General features: G+C 37.8%; 1 protein-coding gene across 3 annotated transcripts; it reads right to left on the reverse strand.

Moving 5' to 3' along the window:
- Positions 1–1,842: 1,842 nt before the first annotated feature.
- On the reverse strand, positions 1,843–24,603 carry PLEKHF2 (pleckstrin homology and FYVE domain containing 2). Of its 3 annotated transcripts, XM_032248722.1 has the most exons (3): positions 24,307–24,559; positions 23,217–23,355; positions 1,843–4,216 (listed from the first exon to the last, which is right to left on the reverse strand). In XM_032248722.1, exon 3 carries the CDS (start codon positions 4,195–4,197, stop codon positions 3,448–3,450), a length of 750 nt encoding a protein of 249 aa, XP_032104613.1. In that variant the 5' UTR covers positions 4,198–4,216; positions 23,217–23,355; positions 24,307–24,559; the 3' UTR covers positions 1,843–3,447. The 3 variants fall into 3 exon arrangements, with proteins under 3 accessions (XP_032104613.1, XP_032104605.1, XP_032104622.1); XM_032248714.1 differs by lacking the exon at positions 23,217–23,355 and having other exon boundaries at positions 1,843–4,211; positions 24,307–24,603; XM_032248731.1 differs by lacking the exons at positions 23,217–23,355; positions 24,307–24,559 and adding an exon at positions 6,301–13,167 and having other exon boundaries at positions 1,843–4,211.
- Positions 24,604–25,535: the final 932 nt, after the last annotated feature.

Raw genomic sequence — 25,535 nt, forward strand, 5'->3', positions numbered from 1 at the left:
GATCCTTCCACCTGGCCTATTTTTTAAAAAAAACTGACAGAAACTTACACACACACACACACACACACACACACAGTACTGTGTGTATGTTTTGAAGAATGGATATGTTGTGGAATGGGCAGATTGAGTGAATTAACATGTATTACATTACATACTTACCAGTTTCTGTGGTGAGAACACAAAATCTACTGATTTTAAAGAATACATTGTTATTAGCTAGTCATCATATTGTACAATAGATTTCTTGAATTTATTTCTCCTAACTGAAATTTTGTATCCTTTGGCCAGCATCTCCCACTCTCACCCCCTCAACCGGCCCCTGGTAACCATCATTCTACTCCTGCTTCTAGGAGCTCAACTTTCTTAGATTCCACATATAAGCAACATCATGAGGTATTTGTCTTTCTGTGCCTGGTACATTTCACTTAACATAATGTCCACCAGTTCTATCCATGTTGTCACAAGTAACAGGATTTAACTTTTTATGGCTGAAGAGTATTCCACTGTGTATATGGACCACATTTTCTTTATCCATTCATTTGTTGACAGACACTTAGGTTGATTCCATATCTTGGCTACTGTGAATAATGCTGCAATGAACATGGAAGTGCAGATATCTCTTCAACATACTGATTTCATTTTCTTCAGATGTTAGTATATACTTAGCAGTGGGATTGCTAGATGCTATGGGTAGTTCTGTTTTTACTCTTCAAGGAACCTCTACTGTTTTCCATAATGGCTGTACTACTTTACATTCCTACCAACTGTGTGCAAGGATCTCCTTTTCTTCATATCCTTCCCAACACTTCTCTTTCATCTTTTTGATAACAGTCTTTCAACAGGTCTCAGTTATAGTAATTATCTCATTGTGGTTTTAATTTGCATTTCCCTGATTGGTGATCTTGGGCATTTTTCCATATACCTGTCAGCCACGTGTACATTTCCTTCTGAGAAATGTCAATTCAGGCCAGTCATTCCTTCTGACAGTAATTGGACAGCAAAGCCAAATTATATAAAGGCAGTTCTCAATAACATTAAGTCTTATCTTCAGCATTTGGAAGAATGTTTGTTTTCTGAGCTTACGTGTGGTATACCCAAAAGGGAGTTTTGTTCACTGCTGTAACCTACTGTCTAGACAATGGCTGGCACATAGCAGGCACTCACAGCTGTTGAATGATTAGGCAAAATATGCATATCTTTTTTAGCTTAGCAAAGGAAGGAAATCCTCAAGTCACAATATACAGAGAACAGAAAGTGTTGTAAAATATTTTTTATTGTAAAAACAAAGTCAATAAAAGTTGACAATGTAAATGTTATCTCAGAACATTCCCCTTGGTTCCTGAATTTGCTAGATTCCTATGTACCAGCAAGCCTCCATTAGCATTTCTCAGGTTTCATGATCCTTTTCAGATATGTTGGTTGATTGTTATGTATATATTGCTTAGAAATAAAAATCCACCTGATATTAAAAAAACCAAAAGAAGGGCCGGGCGCGGTGGCTCACGCCTGTAATCCCAGCACTTTGGGAGGCCGAGGCGGGTGGATCACGAGGTCAAGAGATCGAGACCATCCTGGTCAACATGGTGAAACCCCCTCTCTACTAAAAAATACAAAAATTAGCTGGGCATGGTGGCGCGTGCCTGTAATCCCAGCTACTCTGGAGGCTGAGGCAGGAGAATTGCCTGAACCCAGGAGGTGGAGGTTGCGGTGAGCCGAGATCGCGCCATTGCACTCCAGCCTAGGTAATAAGAGCAAAACCCCGTTTAAAAAAAAAAAAAAAAAAACAAAACAAAAGAATCATAAAAGCAAGCAAATGAACAAAAACCCCTAGTTTTGTTGTGCTTTTCTTTCATATTTCCTACAGGGAGATTTGTATATCTCAGATGCTTTCAAAATTTAATAGGTAAGTAAAATTAGTGCTTTAACCAAACAGTAAGATACCAAAGGGTCCTCCATCACAAGTTATTGAATCAAACCTCTCAGGACATTTGCAGTATATTTAGACTTGATTTTTTTTAATTTAGAATTTAAAACAAACTTTAGACTGCTGATTTTCCATATTTCAAAGACTGTAGTTGTTTGCAGCATATAAACGGAGAAAGTAGTGCAAAATGCATCAAGTTTTATATGATAAATATATATTTTCAACCTAATGGCTGCCTCAAAAGCAAAAAGTCACTTCTCAAAAGAAATCTAGACTGACTTAAAGTTCACAATTTAGAAATAGCAATTGCTACTCTATTTTCATAGATTGCAAAATGATTTCACATACAGATTACATATACAACTGTTTTACAAAAATAGAAATATTGTTTGGGACTTTACAAAACTTTATAAAATATAACACTATATTTGCAAATTCAAGATAGTTTCACACTGAAATAGACAATACTTCCACGACATGAAGTCTAGCCAAACTTAAAGTGGTCTGCCTTAAGACCATTCTTACACATTATTTCTTCCAGGTCTTCAAGCCTAAGTAAATCTATGCTCTAACATGGGCTCTGTAAAAAAGAGGTTGTTTATTTTCAAGGGTTTTAGAAGAAGATTTTCAACCCAGAAATAATGTTAAAGCAGATGAATGTATGTCTAAAAATATGTTTAAGTAAAAGTAGAAGCTAATGCAGTATGACAATTCTATGGAACTGATAAATTTCAAACCAAATTCCTAAGAATGACAACCTATTATTAATTTTAAAAATATATTTGACAATTATAATTTGGGACCTATGTAAAACAAAAAATATAATCACAACTATTTTGTGGAAAAATATTTATTCATATCGAGTCAAAATACCTCCAAACTTAGTTATTTGTAGTTGTCAGGTGAGAAGTATTTCCTAATTACACCCATTCATAAACACTCACTTTATCACTTCAAAGAGCACCAGTGTCTTTTTTTCATCAAACCAGAAAGTAAGAAGGTAGGGGCTTATTTCATGTAACAGTGCTATTATGATAAGGCACCACTAGGTATGTGAAAAAGCCAAAGTATTTCCAAATCATGTGTTTTTGTTACTGGTGTCTTAACCATTAAACAGGATGGTTAGAAAAAAGCTACCAGCATTATTAATGAACCACACTGTAACCCCTTTCCCATAATTCTGTGCTTTTAGTTTTACCATACAACAGAAATGAAAACAATGTAGTACATCATCTGTTAAACAAACATTTTTTCCCAACCTTCCAAGAAAATAACCTAAAAATAAACAACAAGAAACAAAAAATTTATCTGATATATTTGCAAAAGTCTATCCCTGTAGAAGAGTGTGAGGAGTGGGAGAAGGCAGGGGGACCTACTTTCTATGGAATATATTGAGGCACATAGGTTACAAGTTTCTCAGGCAAATTCATGGCTAAAACAAAACAAAGAGCGCGCGCAGAATCTACATTTCCCCCAAAGTTGATTTCTCAGCCACACCTGATGAAGTACTCGAAAGTGTGGTCTTAGTCACTGCTATCATCATCATCATCATCATCAGACATATCATTTAAAGGAGACTTCAATGACTGACTGTAAGAGTCTGATCTAGCAGGCTGGCATGTGGCCATATCCCCAGTAGAAAGCAGGTCATAGCAGAAGTCACAAATCCGCACAGGCTTGGAGGACTGGCTGGGAAGAAGAAATCTCTTTTCAGAGCAGGGCCCACAGACAACAAAACCACATTTGCGGCAATGGTGGCGACGATTAACAGGTGTGAATTTTGCTTTCTGACAACGCATACATACGGTTGCCTCAGAGTCAGGAACCCAGACAGCAGCATGTTCATTACTGGGTGTCTTCCCGCTTTTGGAGAGTAAATCAGTAACACATTTATTTATGTGATTCATCCATTCTGATTTCTCCGTAGCAGTGGCAGCATAAACTGCAAAAGATTTAGTTGGTGTCTTGATTAGCCATCCATTCCTTAAGTCTCCCTCATCTTTGATGGAATCAATAGTGACATTTTCCAGGGGAATAATATGTTGTTTGTTATATTTTTTCTTCTGGATGACAATATTGCCATATACAAGAATATCATTAAATAAGAAAAACTGCCTTGCTTTGGGCTTTTTCCTGCACAACTTAGTCAATACTCCTTCTCCAATAAGAACTCGTCCAGGTATAGTTAAGGGTTGACCAGCTGCTCCAAAACAGTTTTCCACTATACTTATACGTCTAGTATTTGCTTCACTGTTTGCCAAGCGATCCACCATCTTTCACTAATAGCCTTTTAAAAAAAGAAAAAGAAATTAGCACACAGAAATGATAAATTCCTGTAAGTTAATAAATTAGATATAAATTTAAGCTAACAAGTCATTGCTTTTACACAAAAGCAAAATGTTCTAAAATTCTTTCCCTCTAAGATAATCACTAGACACACCAAAAGGGCTAACATTTCTCGATTTTTAAAATAATCAAAAACACTTATTTAATACTATCTCCATGTAGCACCATACTAGTTAAGCAGGTATATGTAAAACTATAAACTTCCTACAGACATAAGTGAAAGATGATTGGATAATTAACATAACTTATCTCTGCAAAATAATAAACCTCATTCAATGAAATGTCATCTCAATGGGATTCTGAACAATAGAGAGCCAAATGTTACATAAACTAAGAAAAATGACTACAATTTTCCCAGTAAGCTATCACCACTGAGCTATAGCCTTAGTTCTCTCACCTGGATTACTAGAACTGTTTCCCAACATGTCTCCTGGCCTTCAGTCTTGCCCCTAAATCAGTCTTTGGGCAGTGATCTCTAAAATGCTAACTCGACCCCCATCATTGCTCAAAATGATCCCTTAACCTATTAAATACAGGGTGTTCCAGGCCTTTCATTACTTGGTTCTTACTTGTGACTCCAGCCTCACAATAAGTCACTCTTCACCTCAGTTATTATATTCTAAGAACACTCTACTATTTGTAGTTCATTTCACTGTTGTTCCTTTTACTACAGGTACTTACTGCTGCAGCTAACTCATACTCATCCTTCAAGACTTAGTTAGGGTTATCATATCTCCTCCAGGAAGCCTTCTTTAAACAAATTCCATGCTAGACTAAAAACCTTCCTGTGAGCTATTCATATTCTATGTATATTGTAGCTTCACTTTTACCAAAGGTCTGAAATCTGTTCCTCCACAGACCACTGTGGAACACAAAAAGCAGAGATCATCTGATAGCTAAGTTTGAAACTGATACGGTTTGACACAGCAAAGGTACTAAAAAATGTTAAGAACATTTTAACAATGTGCAAAAAACCATATTAATCTAGACATTTAATCTCTAGGTTCAATACTGACTTCACTCAAGTCCCAGAGTTGTATCCTATTTCAAACCTAATAAACTAATACTACTATACTATAACCAAGTCATACTAAAGAACAACAAGGCCTGAGAAGAAGAACATTTAAAGTTTAAAGACTAACAGCATAGTTCCAGTATTCAGCTCAAAAACTGACACTATGGTCCTTCTTGGCCCCCATTATAAAGGACACCAGAATTCTAGTTATTCCTGAATTCTGTCTCTCCCCAAATCCTGGGTCCTTATAAAGCCCTCTTGTCCTCCACAGGGTAGGATGTGGCAGGCCTAAAAGTTGTTCCCAAGAATTAACAGGATACTGCATGGTTCCAAACTGGAAAGATTTCTCTAATTAGGACTAATCTGCCAGCCAATTAAAAGCCTACTATCCTACGCCCAAGTACATCACAGAAAAGGAAATAAAAACACCTAATAAACAGGAAAAGAGGCTCTCTTTCACAATTAAAGAAATTATGTTAAAACATTAGGATATTTTTCACTTACATTAATAAAAATTTTTAAATTTACTAAGATGCAGTACTCACAAAGGTGTAGGGAAGTAGGTACCCTTGTACACTACAGAGAATATGTGTACACACCAATCTATCTAATTAAAGAAATTTTGCTCACGTGCATAAAGATATGTACAAGAATAATCAGCACAGCACTTTTTATAAAGGAAAATAATTGGAAAAGCTCCAAATATACATCAGGAGGAATTGGTTGAAAAAGTTATGACACACCCTTAGTTATATCTCTTGAGAATAAGATAGACCTAAAACTAGTGACAAGGAAAATGCTCAAGATCTTCAAGTGGGGAAAAGAGATGAACATCCTGATCGCATTTTTGTTTAAAATACATACTGTGCTTCATCACATCTAAGATGCTATAGATTTTAAGACATATTTATGAGCAACTCATAAAGAGAAAAATGTTGCCAATTAAACCACAGCATACTCTTGATTATAAGACAGCCCAACTTCAAAGACATAATATATAGCAAAAAATGTTTATCTTTAGACTCAATGGTATACATATTTCAAAAGCATCATCATAGACATCTGTATATGTAAACACACACAGAACATAAAATTAGAAAATATCTACTATACTATCAACAATGGTAATTTATCTCTGGAAAGTATAATTATGGATCATTTTTTCATAATTTATATTATATTCAAATATTCAACAAGTATTTGTCAGGCACTTAGTATCTAGGTGCAGGAAGAGTAAAAATAAACAATACAGGTGATCATACTTGAGTATGTGACAATAGATAAAAATTTAAAAATAAACAACAGGCAAGGTGTCTGTTCTCTTCGAGATTTACATTCTAGCTGGGGAGGGGGAAAGAGAAAACAAAATCAAGAATCTAGTACTAATCAATGCTATGATTTTTTAAAGTGATGTTTAAAAGATAAACTGGGAGATACTCAGACTAGATAATCAGGAAAGCCCTTTCTACAGTGGAGTCATTTCAGCTGAACTAGATGGGCAGACATAAGGGGTAAAATATTCCAGGGCAAAATATTCCAGACAGAAGGAATAACTGCAAAGGCACTAAGGCAGGAAAAGACGTTGGCACTTTAAAAAAAAAAAAAAAAAACTGAAAAAAAATCTATCTCCACCTGAATCAACTACCAAGTCCACCCACTTGGACATATAGTTATTAACTCATATACAACACAGATTTCCTATTGCTGCTATGGGAATTAGTAAAATTATTAATAAATTTGTACAGTGCTTTTCACATTTATCTTTTGATTTTAACTGTTTGAATGCCTATGAAGTTACTACAGAAGTTTTTATTGTCCCCCAAAGAAGTATCTAATATTAGCTGAATTATAAGCTAATGAAGAAATTAAGGCACAAAGAGATTTAATAATGTAAAAGCAAAACTTAACCTGGAATGAACTCTACTCATAGGCAGTCCAGGCAATGTGCTGAGAACTTTGCACTTTGTATTTCCTTCTCACAGCAACCTTATGATACATGCACTATTAGCTCCATTTCATGGATGAGTAAACAGACAAAAAGGGGTTAAATAATTTGCCCAAGCTGTCACAGCAGAACAGGCCTCAAATCTCATTTCTCTGTGATGCTATACAGTATATTATGGTACACTAATTGTTCCTTAGAACGGTGGCCACTGACTCTACAAGAACTGTAAGAAAGCTATAAACCTCTGGACCTTCACTGCAAACCCTAAAAATACTGAAGAAAGATAAGGGAATACTAACTTGAACAAATCACCTGAAAGGATGGATATGTCATGATTTACCCTGTTGGTCTCTTGATAATCTTTCATTGTCCAAATTTTTCAATATATTAAGTCTAAACCTTTGTTCATAAATCTTTCTCCCTGTTTAAGAATAATGCAACTTAAGTGAGGTTTGGGGCATTATTAATTAGCATTTGGCTGCAGCAAAGCAAATACCTTTCAAGTCTGACAATGACCGACATAAATATATTTCATATTGCAAGGTTACAAATATAATTATTTCAACAATGAATAATGCATTCTTTTCATTTATTTTAATGCTTCTGGCAGCCCACTTGATTGATGGATGGGTTGTGACCTATATCTGAACAACAATGGGCATGCACAAAACATAAGACCTTTGGCCTTAAGCAGCCCCTTCCATTATCCTTTTTGGTCCCGAAATATTTCCTGTATACGTCAGACATAAAAAAGATGGTAAGCACTGAACTAAAAAACCCAGGAATACATAAATGCTGCCCTGTACACACACACACACACACACACACACACACACACACACACACACGAGACAGAATGGTGGTAGGGAAATAGGAGGCAGCAAGGAAAGAAAGGAGTGGGGAGAGGTTATCATAAGGAAAATCAAAAGTACCGCTTTTATCTGGGTTACAGCTAGATACCATAAATAATGTTCTCTGGTGAACTGGATTAGAGCACTACCCTTTGGCTCAGGGCCTAAGCAAGGCCTCTCCCTTCCCCTAAATTAGCCCAAATATAAATTTACCTGCAGCACACTGAGGTGCCCCAAACAGTAGGAACGCTACACTTTTGTGAGAGGACTGGAATACAAGATCACAGGGCTTAGCCAAGGACTGAGCCCTTCCCGTATCCTACGCATTGAAGGGGACCAAAAGAGGAAGCAGAAGAGAGTTATAAACATGGCCGAATTTGATTAATGTCTACTTTCCCTGGGAAAGAATACCAGTGAATATAGGAAGAATGAAAAAGAAAGCTTTCCCATCCCCTTGCAGAAGTGGCTTCATAGAACAAATTCCAAGAAGCAAAATTACTGGGTCAAAAGGTATGAAAGACTCTTGCTACCTTTTACAAAATTTCCATTCTGGAAGTAACACCAATTTACCAAGCAGCACAATGACAGTATTCATTCCACCTTGTTCTACATATGGCATTTTTCTTTAAAAAATTCAGCAAGCATGACAGATTTTTTAAAAAGCATCTTGTTTTACTTTATTCACTTTTATTCAGTGTGTTTACTCACTCAACAATTGTTCATTGAGCACTTTCTAGATAGTGGGAATTATGCTTTTCTTCTCAGAGCTTGGAGGGCAGTGGAAGAGAAAGGCCATAAATAAATAAATAAACAAATAAATATTTAATTCCAAAAGATGAAGTACAATGAAGGAAACAAGCAGGTTGTCAAGATACAGGGGGAAATTCATTTAGATTGAGTAGAACAAAAAGGCCTCATGGAGGTAGTATTATAAACTGAGTCTTAAGGAATGAGGAGTCAGCCATGAAAAGGAAATACTACGAACAAAGGTCCTACGATAGGAAGGAAAAGTACTTTTAATTTAACTGAATGTTTTATTCCACAACTACCTAATGAGGTCAATGATTTTCTAATGTGTTTATTAACCACTTGCATTTTAAAGATTACATATTTAGGGACTATTAATCTATGAGTATTTTACACATAAGGCTATTAATCCTTTTTCTGTTTTGTTTTTCCAGTTTATTACTATGGTTTTATGGTGTCTGACATGAAGTCAGTTGTATTTCTTAAGCAGTTAAACTTACAAATCTTTTGTGATTTTCTTCCTAAGTTTCCCTATCCAGGTATCAGATGCACCTATTTGTTATCTATGCTTTATGACACAAACTCTACATTTAATTCTTTCATCCAACTAAAATTTATTCTGGCATAGGTAAAAATACTTTTTTGCTTTCCAAATATTTGCATTCTAAAAGAGCTAATTGTTCCAGAAACACCAAGTACTATGTGACCTCAGATATTCTTACTTGTAAATGGAAATAATAGCACATACTATCAAGGAAAAGATTAATGAGATAATGCACATAAAATGTTCAGCAAGTACTCAATAAGTGGTAACTTGCCTTAATGCTATTAGTAATCCAATCTACTAATTTATGTCACTTTATCATACTAAATTTTTACATATTCTAAGATCTGCTTCTGGGCTACCTGGTTTAATCAATTAATCTGTTTCATAATTCTATGTCAGTACCATGTATCTGGTAGACTATTCTAGACCATTACTAAACTTTTTAAAAAACATTTTATCTAATTTTGTTTATTTGTTCAGATAAAATCTACTTAGAATAGTGGTTCTCATCCTTAGCTTCACACTGGAATCACAAGGCAGATTTAACCTTTGGCATATCAGGAAAAAAATGTTCACCTCAATTGACTATCTGGGTTCAAAATACTCTTTATTTTTAATATTTTAAGGAATTTTATGACTAATTTACAAAAATAATAAAGGGGTAGTTTAAAAAAGCTTTCAAAGAAGCTTCATAAAAACTTAAACATGACAAATTTTTTAATTCCACCTGATATTAAAGGTATATATATCCAAAATAGGCAACATCCTTTGAATGAAACTTTGAATGCATGAACCTGTAATGTTTTCATATTTTGTCCTTAGAAATACTGTTAATTCTTGAGTTTTAAAAACTCATCTAGGAAATCATCATTTGAACACCCATAGTCTAAGATTTCACTTATGCAATTAAATTCACTATCATTAATATGTGTTGTTTCTTTGCATTTATCTTGATTTGTCTAATAGTTCCGAAATATCTTCCTTTGCCTTTTCTTTGCTATTAAAGACAGAAAATAAAAAATGAAAAAAATATGAATTCTCAAATATGTTAAACAAAGGCTTGAACAAAAATGCTAAAAAGGATTATCTCAAAACTGTTTTCCTATCTTTTTAAGAGATGGTACAGTAGTGATGCTATATTTCACCATTGCATCACCCTACTTGGCAATTCTACCACTCTTCCATTTTCTTCGTGTTGGCATACTTGGGGGAAATTAGTGAGTAATGATTAATAATTTGTAGGAAAATGAAATAGCAAAATGCTTGAAGATTTAGGAAAAGCAAAATCACTAAGATCCTATAATATATCTTAGATTTATACATGCCCAATGAAACCATACGGTAACTGCAAGCTAGAATGAGTTTTATTCTACTTTTTAAAATAAGTAAATTTTGTTTTTGTTCTTTGGAAGATTCTAAGAAATGATTATAAAATATGAATCAATATAATAATTAGAACTACTCAGAAAAGAAATCCAAAACCCAAAATTAAGAACAATGAACTCTGCTGATAAATATCAAGGGTTTAAAAATACTGATACCTAGATTCTTCTCCAGATAGTCTAATTTTATTGGTCAGGGGTATGCAGGGTAAGACCTGTGCACCAAAATATTTTTTAAGCTCCTCAGATAATTCTAACATGCAGCTAAGGTTTAGAACCATTTTTTAAATTACAATAAATAAATAAAATCCCACTGATAAGTTGATGGAACTCACATTATATCCATAAATTAATTTAGAATTAACATCTTTACAGTTTTGAGCATTTGAGGGTGGTAGTATCTCTTCCCAAGGCTTCAAATCTTTTGGCATAGTAATTTTGTATGTTTCTTCTGCAAGATAGTTACACTTCTTAAATAGGCTCCCAGATTTTGTATACTTTTTGTTGGCACTTTGAATCTAAGCTCTTTTCCACAGTATGTTTTCTAATTAGTTAAAACTGTTAATAGAAAAACTATTGGTATTTGTTTCTTTTCACATTCAGGTTCTTCATAGAATTCTACTAATTTCAACAGTTTTCCATTTGACTTTTTTTTTTTTAAATGTTCTTTATCTTGTTTTCCAGCAGTGTCTGGCAGTGTTAATTCACAGTTGAAACGTAAGAATTACAGCAGAAACACATCTTTCATAAAGACAGCTTTTATATACCGACTTTTAAGAATAAATAATCAAAGGTTTCAAGTTATCTTCTTCACATTGCAGACAAGAACTGCATTTACACTGTCTAAGCTCCATCCTAGTCTTTTGGTAACATCTTGCTTTTAAAGTAACATGTTATTCATGTTACTTTAAAAGATGTTATTCGGTGGGGTGTCTACCACCTGTTAAAAATGTAATACTAGAAGAGAAAAAAAACTCTTTAAAAAGACACAGAATCCCACTTACAATTGAGAAGAGAGACCAAATGTCATGGACTACTATGTCCTAGTTCTCCCTACTGGAAATCAATACTTCTTATCTCATCCTTAGAGTTGAGTTTAAAATGAAAACTCATCTAATTTTATTTCTTACATATACCCATGATATCTGCTATCAGCGAGCTTCAGTATTCAACTGTACTTTGTAGTGGAAAACCAATGAACTATGAACTAAAAGACCTGGATTCTAATCTTGGTTCAGACACTAAATAAGCGATTTCCCACAAATTACTTCCTCCTTTAAAGAAAAAAAAGAAAGAAAGAAAAAGAAAAAAAGAAAACGTAAATAATTTTTAAACCCCTTTCTGTCCTTAAAATAGTGAGTCTTTGATAGTAAATGAGCCATATTTTCTGGTTTACTGTAGACTTACTTGCCTACAATTTTTAATCAAATTTATGACTTTTAATCTCAAGATTTTAAAATCCTTATTACTGCTGGATTGAGACTTTATAGAAAATGTAAAAGGAAAAGGAGAGACTAACAAGCAAGTGGAGAATGAAGGTAAAAACAAACAGCAATAAACTACCAGAGATACATCCTTCTGAGCAAATGTATAATATTAAAGCAAACTATTCCTCTCTTAACACATCTAAGTCAAATGAACATATATTCTGAGTACCTACCATGTGCAAGGGACAAGACAGTTCTTACTTTCAAAAGTTCTACAATTTAGTAACCAAAATAATGAGGTAGTTCTTGGTAAGGGTCTCGATAAACCATTAAGATGATAAATCAAAAAAGAAACACTTGAAAATTTAGCAAATTATATTTGAAATTTTAGTAAACTTTATTCCATCAAAAAGAGAGGCCAACATTTTTTTCTGTCCCTTTCTACTAGGATTTCTGCCCACTGTGGCCAACTTATAGAAATTATGAGTGATCAAAGGAAGAGGTTCATTTCTTTGGTATGAAAAAAAAAATTTTTTTCCATTTTTTTCTTTACCAAAACCTCCTGAGAATATTCCAAATAAATGAAAACCTTTAATATGTTAATTTTAAATTTATTACTGGATTGAGAAAAACTGAAACTTGAAAATTCTGAATCACATTTAGAGAGAGGTCAATTTTTTTTTAAAGTCTCCTAAGCACCAAATATGCCTATTACTGAAAAGTAGACTTATTCTACAGTCTCAGCCAAGAAAGAAAGGAAGTAACATTTACTCAGCACCTACACATTTGGATAACACATCCACATCATACTCTTTCATTTAATAATCTCAATTTTGTTAAGTGATCATTACTTTCATTTTACAAAAAAAAAAAAAAAATTGAGTCATGAACTAACTAGCTAAGCAATTATCAAATGGCATCATAGTTTTGTTTTGTTTTTGAGACGGAGTTTCACTCTTGTCACCCAGACAATGGCAGAATCTCAGCTCACTACAACCTCTGCCTTCCGAGTTCAAGCAATTCGCCTGCCTCAACCTCCTGAGTAGCTGGGATTACAGATGGCTGCCACCACACCCAGCTAATTTTTGTATTTTTAGTAGAAACAGGGTTTCACCATGTTGACCAGGCTGGTCTTGAACTCCTGACCTCAGATGATCCATCCACCTTGGCCTCCCAAAGTGCTCAGATTACAGGCATGAGCCACCGTGCCCAGTCTACTAATTTTTTTTTAATGCATATTCTTTTCATTATACCTTGACCTTCAGAAATAAATATGGCAGATGTATTTTTTGCATATGGACCTATATTATGTATTTGGTATAGCCACTGACAAACTAAGAGAAAAAAATACATACATATGGTAATAAGCAAAAGATATACTCAAAATGATTCTTCAAACACTAAAAGAAAGTAAAAGGCAAAGCTATGATTAATTTAGGGTACTAGTAAAGGCAGTTTCAAATAGGTTAGATTTGATAGAGAAATTCATCATAGTATGTAAGAACAACTAAGTCAATTGAAGATTTTAGAAAATAAGTTTGGAAAATCAGAACAATCACATTGGAGGTTAAAAAAATCTTTAGAGGGGTAGAAGGGAACCAATACGAACTTCAAGTTCTAAACAAGCCCTCTAAAACTTTACCATTTAAATCAGGGGTGTCCAATCTTTTGGCTTCCCTGGGGCCACACTGGAAGAATAATTGCTTTGGGCCACACATAAAGTACATTAACATTAATGACAGCTGATGAGCTAAAGAAAAAAAATCGCACACACACAAAAATCTCATAATATTTTAAGGAAGTTTACGAATTTGTACTGCGCCACGTTGAAAGTTGTCCTCGGCTGCATACAGCCTGTGGGCTGCAGATCGGACAAGTTTGATTTAAACCATCCTACACAAAGCAAGATTAATATTCTTTAACTACAGCTATAATTGGGTAACTCTATTCAGAAACCAGATTCCTTGGTCAACGGAATCAAATCTAAAATCCTTAACCTGGTTTTCAAAGCCCTTCACAGTCAAGTCCTAGCCTGCTGCAATCTATCTTTCCAGTTTTACCTCTTTCTCTACATTCTCTTTGTTATAGTCAAGCCAAACTACTAGCTATTATCTGAATATGCCCTGGGCTTCCTTCCCTACCTCTAAGCTCCCTCCCTTGTTCTTCTCTATTTACTGAAATCTCACCAATTCTTCACGATGCACTCAGTTCAATAGCCTCATGGCCAAATATTGTGGGTAGGTATATCCTGTGGCCAGGTAACTCCTCATACCATTTTAATTCTACCACTTTATAGCACTTATAGTCTATGTGTTTCATAAAAATGTGTGTACCTGCTTGTTCCCAACAGATGTGGAAGTCCCTAAAAACAAAACCAAAAAAAGAACATTATTTCCTACAACTTTGTATTTGCAACAGCACCTAAAAAAATGCTTGCAATAAATGCCATCAATGTGCACTGAGCTGAATATGATCAGCAGTTAGATGTGGCAGCAGCCTCTCAATCTTGAGTTTGATGAAAATCAAAGACTTCATTTTTAACGTCTATATTAATTTTCACAGAAAACAGGAACCACACCCTACGCATCAACTGTTTCACTAGACCCACAGATTTTAAATTTACAAGCAAATGTTGTGGTCCATTTAAGAACAGTATATAATTAAAAATTGGAAGTCTTGAGCAAGCCAGATCCTGTTTTTAAAAAAATTTCAATCTCATTATAATATACATAAATGATTTCTTCTCCAAAAAGCACAGCTGTTTAGTTAGTAAATAAAAAATGATGATTATGTGCATATTTGCATCATCACAAAACTCAGATTTAAAAACTCACATCATTTCAAAAAGTATTTGTACAGGGGCAGCTGTACAGTGCTGACAGCTGTAGAGAAAGCATTGGATAATATCTAAAAAATAGCTTGGGCCCAGTGGCACAAGCCTATAACGTTGGGAGGTCGTGGCAGGCAGATCACTTGAGCCCAGGAGTTCAAGACCAGCCTGACCAACATGGTGAAACCCCATTTCGATCAAAAATACATAAATTAGCCAGGTATGGTGGTGTGAACTTGTGGTCCCAGCTATTTGGGAGGCTGAAGTGGGAGGATTGCTTGAGCCTGAGTGGGGCCACGGTTGCAGTGAATCATGATTGTGCCACTGCACTGCAGCCTGGACGATAGAGCGAGAAACTGTCCCAAGAAAATAATTAATTAAATAACATCTGAAAAATAAAGCTGGTAAAGCTCTACAAAAACACTACTGAGGAATTAGTTATCCTGTCACATCCCTGATCAATTTTCTTTAGTATCATTCAAAACAGTTACAATCTGCTTACTACATTCAAGGTGTATATGTTTGGTGGAAAAAAGAACAAAGCAGGCATCAGGAAAAAAGATATATACAAGGTTTAATACAAACCACAAGGAGGTAAGTACTATAATAAAAATATGAGCAAAGTAGTAAGGAAGCAAAAAAAGGGAAGAGTGAGAGCATGGCACAGAGAATGCAGCATTTGAACACTGGAAACAGGTTGTGAAGAATGAGCGGAATTTCAGAAGGCAAATAATGGCTAAATAAAGGCACAAAGCTTTGCAAGTAAAAATGCACATAAAAAGTCACACTGGGCCGGGCGCTGTGGCTCACGCCTGTAATCCCAGCACTTTGGGAGGCCAAGGCAGGCAGAACACTTGAGGTCAGGAGTTTGAGACCAGCCTGGCCAACAGTGAAACCCCATCTCCACCAAAAACATATATATATATATAAATTAGTTGGGCGGCATGCATCTGTAGTCCCAGCTACTTGGTAAGCTGAGGTGAGAGAATTGCTTGAATCCAGAAGGCAGAGATCTCACCATTGCACTCCAGCCTGGGCCACAGAGCAATACTCCCTCTAAAAAAAAAAAAAAAAAAAAGTCACAATATACAGCTGCAGCAGAGGCTGTAGAGAGTTATTTAGTAGGAAAAGAGGGGGAAAATAAGACAAAATCTTGTTAACATTGGAGACCCCTCTGAAATTTTTGGAAGAAGTGGCCTGATCTGATCTGGATTTTTCTAAGATAACTGTAGAAACAAAGATAATTTGAGGAGACACTGAAAGCAGGATCCAGTTGAAAAGCAATTGCAAAAACAGAGGGGAAAGTTGATGAAGAGTCTGAAATTTACAATAGGAATAGAAAGGATGGGTCAGGTTCAGAACTGCAGAGTAGGTATAGAAGAGTAAAGCTAAAATTAATCTCCAGAATTTTAGTCTCAGTGATTAATTCAAAAGCAAATAAACCCATTAATAATTTTCAATGAATTCCAGGTAGCCAAACATTTATTATCACTGCTCTGTGCAAAGTAATATTAAAGGACAGAAGATACTCAAAACTGAAAACCTTTGTAGAAGAGAAAGACAGCTATATTCTCATGTTTATGTAGACAAGTATATATAATTCAGGTGTGTTTCTACAGGAAAGATGATCATGGGAGTAATTAACAAGAGAAAAAACAAAACAAGGAAGGGGTTTGGTATCCCTATAATGTCCTATAAACTGAGGTATACAATTAACTTAAATCTGCGCAAAGTCTGAATTAGCACAGGATAAACAAGCAAAAAACACTCTAACTTTTTTCAAAAAAAAAAAAAAAAAAAAACAGTGGTGAAGGTCCCAGGGCCAAAGAGTTGAGGTGGGATGTAATTTTGACCAGGTAGAACATTAGGAACAAGTCTTTTTTTTGGAGACAGAGTCTCACTCTGTCACCCAAGCTGGAGTGCAGTAGTGCGATCTCAGATCACTGCAACCTTCACCTCCCGGGTTCAAGTGATTTTCCTGCCTCAGCCTCCCAAGTAGCTGGGACGACAGGTGCATGCCACCACGCCTGGCTAATTTTTTGTATTTTAGTAGAGACAGAGTTGCACTGTATTGCCCAGGCTGATCTCAAACTCTTGGGCTCAAGCAATCTGCCTGCCTCAGCCTCCCAAAGGGCTAAGATTCCCGGCGTGAACCACTGCACCTGGCCAGAACAAGTCTTACAAGCACTAGAAATTCAAGCTGGGCCTTAAAGCAAAACTAATAGCTCAAATTATCTGGGTTTGGGGGTGGATGATGGTACACAAGTGTACTTCCCAGAGAGGAAATAACTGAGCCAGAAGAGGCAGGGTCAGGAGGAGGCATAGTGATAAGAAGTCTGGTAAGACAGGAATGAGACAAACTGCAAAAGAAAGCAAGCATCAGATTGAAGAGTTTATACTTTATTACACAGGCAATGGGAAGACAAAGGCTTTTAAACAGGAAAATATTAATCAGACACAGAAGCAGTACACAGGATGGACTGAAGAGGATATGAAGAAGCAAGACTGAAGGCAAAGAAACCAGTCTGAAGAGTATTACAAGAGTCTCTAAATGAAAGGTAACAAAAGCCCGAACCACAATAATTGGCAGATAACTGAGGCACAGCAAATAGGATTTAGGAAATAACTGAATACGTGGATGAAAAGTGAGTGTAAGATGACTTCAAAGGCTTCAGGGTAAGCCACTGGGCAGATGCTAGCTTTGTTTCAGGAGGGAGAAGAAATCAGTTTGGGACATACTTATCTTGAAGTCCAGCAGGGCATCCACAAGACAAACATCTGCAGAACAGAGATGCCAGGATGAGCAGGGAGCTCCAGGACAGAGAGAGATGTGGTAGTGACCCACCTAGAGATGCTGGCTGATGCATGAAAGAAAAATGAGGGCAGAGGACTCAACTTTGGGGAACCCCTATTAGAAAACAGGAGGAAAATTAAGAGAAAAAAGAATGGGAGACAAAGGAGCACAATGCATCTTTTCAACCTGCTCTCACATGTTTCACAACTTTCAGAGACTAAATAACCTGCCAAAAGGTCACAATCAGCAGTGGGGCATATGGAAAAAAAAAAAAAAATCAAGGATTAATGGTAATGTATAACAATAAAATATTTGGAATTTTTACCCACAAAAATTTATCCTGGAGAAATAAACTGAGGAAAGGGGTGGAGGGGGTGCAGCATGTAAAAAGTTTTCTCTCTGGCATTAACTCTAATCGTGAAAAACAAAACCTAAATTTCTAGCTGAGAAATAGTTAAATACATCACAAAAAGCTATCATAAAAGAAAAATTTTACTACCTAAACTTCTAATACTTCATCATTGCGGGAAGAATATTAAAGTTATATGGCAAAAAGTCAACATTCATTTATTCATTTATTTATTTATGAGACAGGGTCTTGCTCTGTCATTCAGGCTGGAGTGCAGTGGCACAATCTCCACTCACTGCAACCTCCACCTCCTGATCTCAAGCAATCCTCCCACCTCAGCCTCCTGAGTAGTTGGGACTATAGGCATGCCATAATGCCCAGCTAATTTTTGTATTAGATAGTGTTTTGCCATATTTCCCAGGCTGGTCTCAAACTCCTGGACTCCAGCAATCTGATCTGCCCACCTTGGCCTCCCAAAGTGCTGGGATTACAGGTGTGAGCCACTGCACCCGGCCAACATTTTTAATATACAAAGGGCTCCTGTAAATTTACAAGAAAAAAGGAAAACATCCCAACAGAAAAATAAGAAACAAATGTCAATTTCAGAAAAAAAAAAAAAAAAAAAACTACAACAAATGAAAATAACCAATAAATTTAAAAAATGACTCAGTCCCAATCAAATAAAAATTCAAATGATATTAATATATTATTCACCTCTCTAAGATGTGGTTAAAAATGGGCCTCATATTCTTGACAGTACTGTATACACACTGGAATAACTTTTCTAAATGCCATTTTTGGCAATACAAATGCTTTAGGAAGTTTAAACAACAATACTATTTCCAATAATATATATAAAAATTAAAACAGTGTACAAAGTTGTTCACATGAAGTTCACTGTAGCTCTGTCTATGATACTGAAAAGCTAGAAACAACCTAAATATTTAACGATAGGAAACTAATTAAATAAATTTTGGTACATCCATGAATTTTTAGGAAACTTAAAAAAAACACAATATTTAATGTAAAAAACTGCTAAAACATTTTAAGTTTCTGAACAGCACATATAGTATAAGCCTATTTGTTACTTAAAAGTGGTTGATATACACCAAAAAGTTAGTACTGGTTATCTCTAAGTACTAGACTAGTAATATTTTGATATGCCTAATTATTTTGTGATGAACACATTCCCTCATAGACAAAAAAAAAAAAAAAAAAAAAAGCTTTTTAGTTTGGGAACAAAATACAAAGAAGAATGTGTAGAAAAATATAAGTATAAAAAGCAAAATACAGTTATATGTACAATTAATAAAAATATGAGCAAAGAATACAAAAATCTTTATTTTTTCTCAACTCTTGTTTAAATGGAACAAGTATAAAGCTTTCAAAATAGTTCCACTTCTGAAAATGGGAAGAAAAAAAGATGAAGAAGTTGGTGCAAAGAAGAAAACAGAAAATTCACATCATAAAATCTTAATCATTTTAGAAGGAGGCAAGGCCATCTGCTCAAAGTCAAGCGTTTCAAGACTGGGGTTAGCAACCTGACTGGAGTGAAAAAGCAACAGAGAAAATGAGTCAACTTGAATTAGAAAGTGACCAGTACACAGCAGGTAGAAAACAAACAGTAGAAAACAAATATGTAACAAGCACCAGAAGTGTGACTTTTGGAGGAAGTGTGGGGCAGGGACAAAAGTAGCAAATTGACCAGTTATACCCAGCAAAGGTCAAGGAGAGGAGGGACTATGTGGTCTAGTGAGTTCATGGTTAGAATATGAACTACAGAGTTCAAGGTTGGAAAGAAGGAAGACAACTAATGGCCTAGGATGGACTGGAGGTAACAATAAGGACAAAAAGCTGCTTCACCAGGTATGACAGAAAAGAGAAACAGAAAACAGACCTTTGCATCACCATCTGGCCACAGGGTTTAAGACGTGAGGTAGAGTGGTTCTGAATGATGACAAGGTTAAGTAACATGGTCATAACACGCAGCCTGCTGATGTAGAGTAGGAGGGGTAAGGGTCACCGGAGTTAGTGAAGTACAGATCCAAATGTGGCCATTCTGGCCAGAAATGACTGTAACTCTTACTTAACCTCTATGCACTTTGCTTTCCTCAGCTGCAAATATTTAATACATCCTTTCCAGCCTGCCTAATAGGAATGTGGCTAGCAGCTAAACAAACCCCTCTTCATTTTATTCAACTACAAAATGAAGAGGAAAAAAAGGAGATGAGAGATTGAGTTAAATCAAAGGTTGTCTACCTGACTGAGCCTAAAATCATGGGTGCTTTTAAAAAAAAGGCAAAATTATCTATATTCTGTCCCCAAACCCAGTAATTCTGATTTATTTGTCCTGGGGTGGGATCCAGGCAATAGCATTTTCAAGCAGTTCCTCAGCAGATTTTAAGGTGCAGCCAAGGTGAAAACCGAACTAGGTATTTCTACATGCTGCTTCCCTTTAAAAGAGAATATAATTCTATATAATTCACTGCCACTCTGTTCATTTGTTAAAATAATACCTACTATTATATGCCAGGCCATTCCACAAACATCGAATCTTGGGTGATCCGATATCACTGAGGCAAATATTTCTGTGCCCATTTCACAAATGAGTCCAGTGAAGCTTACAGAAGTGAAGCGGCATTGTTCGAGTCACAAGCTAGCAAGGAGCTGAGCCAGGACACGGTTTATTTGTTCTACTTCATCCTACAACTTGCTCTCTTTCCAGTACATTCACAGCAACTATTTTGAATGCCTTTTATTTTCTTCCCAGGACCTCCCTAAATTGAGCACAGTAGTTTGTGGTTTACAGTTTTGACAGGGGAGAAAGTTACCTTTATTTCCTGCCCTTTATTTAGGGCAGGAAATAAAACCCTAAATTCTACAGTCATTACAGAATTACAGAACACCTTAACCTAGAGAAGTTTTGCAACTTAAAGTAGCACTGTGAAAGCATATTCATGATGTATTTTTTATTCACTTAAATCAACACATACCTTGCTTTTAAGTATTAAGCAGGCAGCTCAGGTACAAAGCTGGTTTGTCAAAGATAAACTTACAACAGAAGAATAAAATTCATATACTTCCTATTAAGCAGGGCATTTTAAAAATTCTAAGACAGGCCGGGCGCGGTGGCTCACGCCTGTAATCCCAGCACTTTGGGAGGCCGAGGCGGGTGGATCACGAGGTCAAGAGATCGAGACCATCCTGGTCAACACGGTGAAACCCCGTCTCTACTAAAACTACAAAAAATCGGCTGGGCATGGTGGCGCGTGCCTGTAGTCCTAGCTACTCGGGAGGCTGAGGCAGGAGAATTGCCTGAACCCCGGAGGCGGAGGTTGCGGTGAGCCGAGATCGCGCCATTGCACTCCAGCCTGGGTAGCAAGAACGAAACTCCGTCTCAAAAAAAAAAAAAAAAAAAAAAATTCTAAGACAATTCTGGCAAAACAATAATTGATAGACCTATAATGAGATTTGTTCCAAGAGCTTAAATGTATACATATGACCTTCAAAATTTTCAAGCATTAACAATATTTCCATCAAGTTCAAATAAACTCAATCACACTTAAAATTATGATTACAATCCCTTTGATGATCCATGGCTTCTCTCTCATACATCAGTAATTATAATTTAATCCATTATCTACTTAGAAATTTCATTAATATTTAAGTTCCATAAATATTACGGAACTTAGTAAGTTTCCCCAAGCCAAAATTCACTCAGTTACTAAATTCTCAACACCACCACCAAAACAAAATACATGCATATATGCGCACACACACACAAACACAAAATAAACCAGTTTGTGGATTTAATGGAGCTGATGGCATGTAATGGGAAAAAGACTACAAAGAAGATTTAACTATGTTGCTCATGAAATTTACGATTTCATAAGAAATTCATGAAGCATATTTACAAGGAACAAACATATGTGCACTCATCCATTGAAACCTTTCCTGAGCATCTGCTATGTTCTTGGCATGCAGGGAATGAAGAGGCAAATCAGACCCGATGTGTTGCCTGCTGTCAAAGAGATGTCATGACAGATCTATGCGGTATTTACAGTAATACCATGGGAGAAATTGATTTCTGGGGAGAGAAGCGGAGTCAAATGAGAGAACACAGCAGAAAAGACTTCAAAGAATATAGGCCTAAATATTTTTAAGGAAAAAATTTCATCACAAGAGCCACTTGTAAATCAGCTCTCTGGGAAATAAGTGTTTATACTGAAGAAATAAATTCAAATCAGAAAGAACAGTGATAACAGTAAACAAGATGGACAGATTGCTCCAGAGGACTGAGTTATGTATCTTACAAAGTTATGCTAAAGGAAAAATGAGAAGGCTTCAGAGTCAGAAGATCTCAGTTAAATACCAGCTTGGCTGCTACATTTGTGAAATTAGTTAAGTCATTTCAATTCTAAGTAACTTTTCATCCATAAAAATAAATAAGTAGTATAATGGCATTTACTTGACAATGAAGCAAAACTAAAAGAATTTTTAACAACAACAGAAATTAGCAATAAAGCCTGAGCAACATGGCAAAACCGTCTCTACAAAATTCAAACAAAAATTAGCAAGGCATGGTGATGAGCACCTGTAGTCCTAACTACGCAGGAGGCCGAGGAGGATGGCCTGAGCCCGGGAGGTCGGGGCTGCAGTGAGCTGAGATGACACCACTGCACTCCAGCCTGGGCGACAGAGAGAGACCCTGTTTCACAAAAGGAAAAGAAGGAAAAGTAAGGAAGAAAGGGAGAAAGAAAGGGAGTGAGTGAGGGAGGGAAGTAAAAAGAAATTGGCAATCAAATGAGCAGAAGCTGTATTTTTAGATCTAAAAAGTAAAAAAATTCTCCAAGAACTTGGCGTTTTAGGGCTTATTGTATTTGTGCTTAAGAGCCTTTTCAGTTCATTTAACAGAATTTTAAAGATGCCTTTATTTAAAAATAATTTTGATTTATTTACTGAGGCTGAATCTTTTCTCTTGATGCCTTAGTCACTACACTAGTTCTGAGGCCGATTACGTGTACTTTCCAAATAAACAGCTTAATACCACTCACTCCCCGTGGGGTCGGGACCCAAAGAGATTACATCGAAGCCTTCGTTAATACTGAATGAACGTGAAGACCCCACGAGCTACCAGAGTATCCAAAAAAAAAAAAGGGTAAATGCTCACAACACCGTACGCATTCACCCTTAAGAAACTAAAGGGAGGAAAAAACTTCAAACTGTCAAGATCACTTCACCTCATTCTTAAGAGAACATATGCCTTTAAGACTCTCAAAGTTTGTGTCTAAATCTTTCTTTAATGACTCTCTTCAGCAACGTACTACACACCACCACAAAGAAAGCATTTATCAACAACGTGTTTGGTGAGTCTGAATTACGGAGGAGGGCTTAGGTGTCTGTAACCTTCATACCCACTTCCACCGCACACTCAAGTTATTGCTGGAATGTACGGAGAGCGCACAAGGCTATTCAAGCAGCACCAGCAGCGCGCTCTCGGCCTTCAATCACGTTTTTAAAAAGAAAAATAAAATCGGCAAAGGATCACAAAACTTTAAAAGGCTCCAAATAAATAAACCATCGCTTCTATCAGAGCAAGTTCTGCGGGGCCATTTTTTTCTCCCAAGTGACATACAAATATGTAGTTCAGGTTACAACGTACCCGATGTGCAGACCCTGCAAACTTTTCGGCCAGAAATTTGTTGGGACCCTGAGACGCCCCTGGCCGTGTCTGGGACCCCCGACCTCAGGCCCTACAACTTCCCGCCCGGCCCGTGGGCTCCTTCCCGCGTCCGCCGGCCCCCGCCCCGCAGACCGGTGGACAGGACCCTCCCCGGCGGCCCCCGTTCCCCGGCGGCGGCGGCGGCGGCGGCTGCGGCGGCGTCCTACAGGCGGGCGCGGCTCTCTCCCGGGCTGGCGGGACGGTGGCGGCGAATGGCCGGCGAGCCGGCCCGGGCGCGAGGGGAGCCGCCGGGAGCGCCCCGTTTCTCACAGACCCCAACATGGCGTCGGCCGCCACCGCCCGCGACGACGACACCTCCCGGCGCCGCGACGGCTCCGGGACCGCGGGAGGAAGCGCCCGGAAAGTTTCGCGTCTCCCCTCCCGGCCCGCCAGGAGCCGGAGGACCACCCACTCAGGCTTCACCTACCCCGACGGCCGCGGGCGGCGGCGAAGGCGAAGGTCCGATTCCTCCTCGTCGCGGACGCTGGGCTCAGACTCTGCCCGTTCCCCGCCCGGGCCTCCCAGGGTGTGTGCGGTCCGCAGCCCCGCGCAGCCGGCGCGATCCAGACGCGGCGGGCGACTGGCGGGCCGCCAGCGCAGCCGCTCGCAGGTGACTCACCCGCCCCTCCAGTCGAACTCGACAACGGCAGCCTAGCCTGGCCTCTCCCCTGCGCGCGCACGGGCGCGCCCCCGCCCACACGCCGGGCGCGAGCGCGCGGGCACGAGCACACCCACACCACTCGCTCCCCGCCCTTTCTCGCCAGTTCCCTCGCCCCGCCCCTCGCGACGCGCTCTAGGGGCGGGGCCTTCGACGGAGGCCACACCCACCCGGGACGGCCTCGCGGGGAGCTTGTTCTTGTCTGATGCCCGGACCTGCTCCCGCGACGCGTTGAGGTCCACGTGGGACGCCCTACCTGGCTTTCCTGACTCCGATAAGCCTTTAGTAAGTATTGGTCAACTGTCTACGAAGTTTTTAGGGAAAGCGGAAGAATGGAAAAAAGACACCTCCCACCCCCAACAGCTCTCCGCAGGGAACTGAAGAACGGGAAAGGCAGGCTTTGGATTTAGATGCCCAAAGGCGTCTGAACCGGCTTTTGCTGCTCTCATTTAGCAGGGCAGTCCTTCCCGTCTCACTTTCCCTTTGTTTTACCTAAAATCCCTCTTGAAACCGAGGGAACTGCGGCGACACACACATACCCCACGTGCTCCATCCAGCCCTTTCTTTTAAGTGCATACTTTAGAATTCTGGTCTTTCCAAAACGTTGACGACACAAAACCCCTCAACTTACTTCACATAGCTAGAAACTGTAATTACAGCATAGTATGTAAGGTTAAATGTGCCCTAATTAATCTGCTAGCTAAGCGCTCTGGTGGGTGTGTGGAAAGGTAACAAAGTTGCTTAGGGTGGACCAAGGATGGAGGCGAGGTGGGGAGAACAGCATACTTATTTTTAAACAAAGTGTGTGTGTGTAGGTGGAAATTAGGTTTTGGTAAATTTTATATTTCTTGTTCATCTATTATTTCAGAAAATTGTTTTAACCTGTGTTTGATTGCGTTGAATTAAAGCCATTACCAGCCAAGCTGCACGTGGATGAGCACCTAGCGAAGAGAGCGGACTTGGGTTCCGCCTGCTCTTCCACCTGGGATTCTCCTCCA

This window comes from Sapajus apella, unplaced genomic scaffold (assembly GCF_009761245.1).
Source record: "Sapajus apella isolate SASKATOON/1434 unplaced genomic scaffold, GSC_monkey_1.0 scaffold3, whole genome shotgun sequence".
Lineage (NCBI taxonomy): Eukaryota > Metazoa > Chordata > Mammalia > Primates > Cebidae > Sapajus > Sapajus apella.

Excerpts from the sequence above, each read along its gene's own strand:
- PLEKHF2 (XM_032248714.1), bottom strand. The coding sequence starts at position 4,197 with ATGGTGGATCGCTTGGCAAACAGTGAAGCAAATACTAGACGTATAAGT.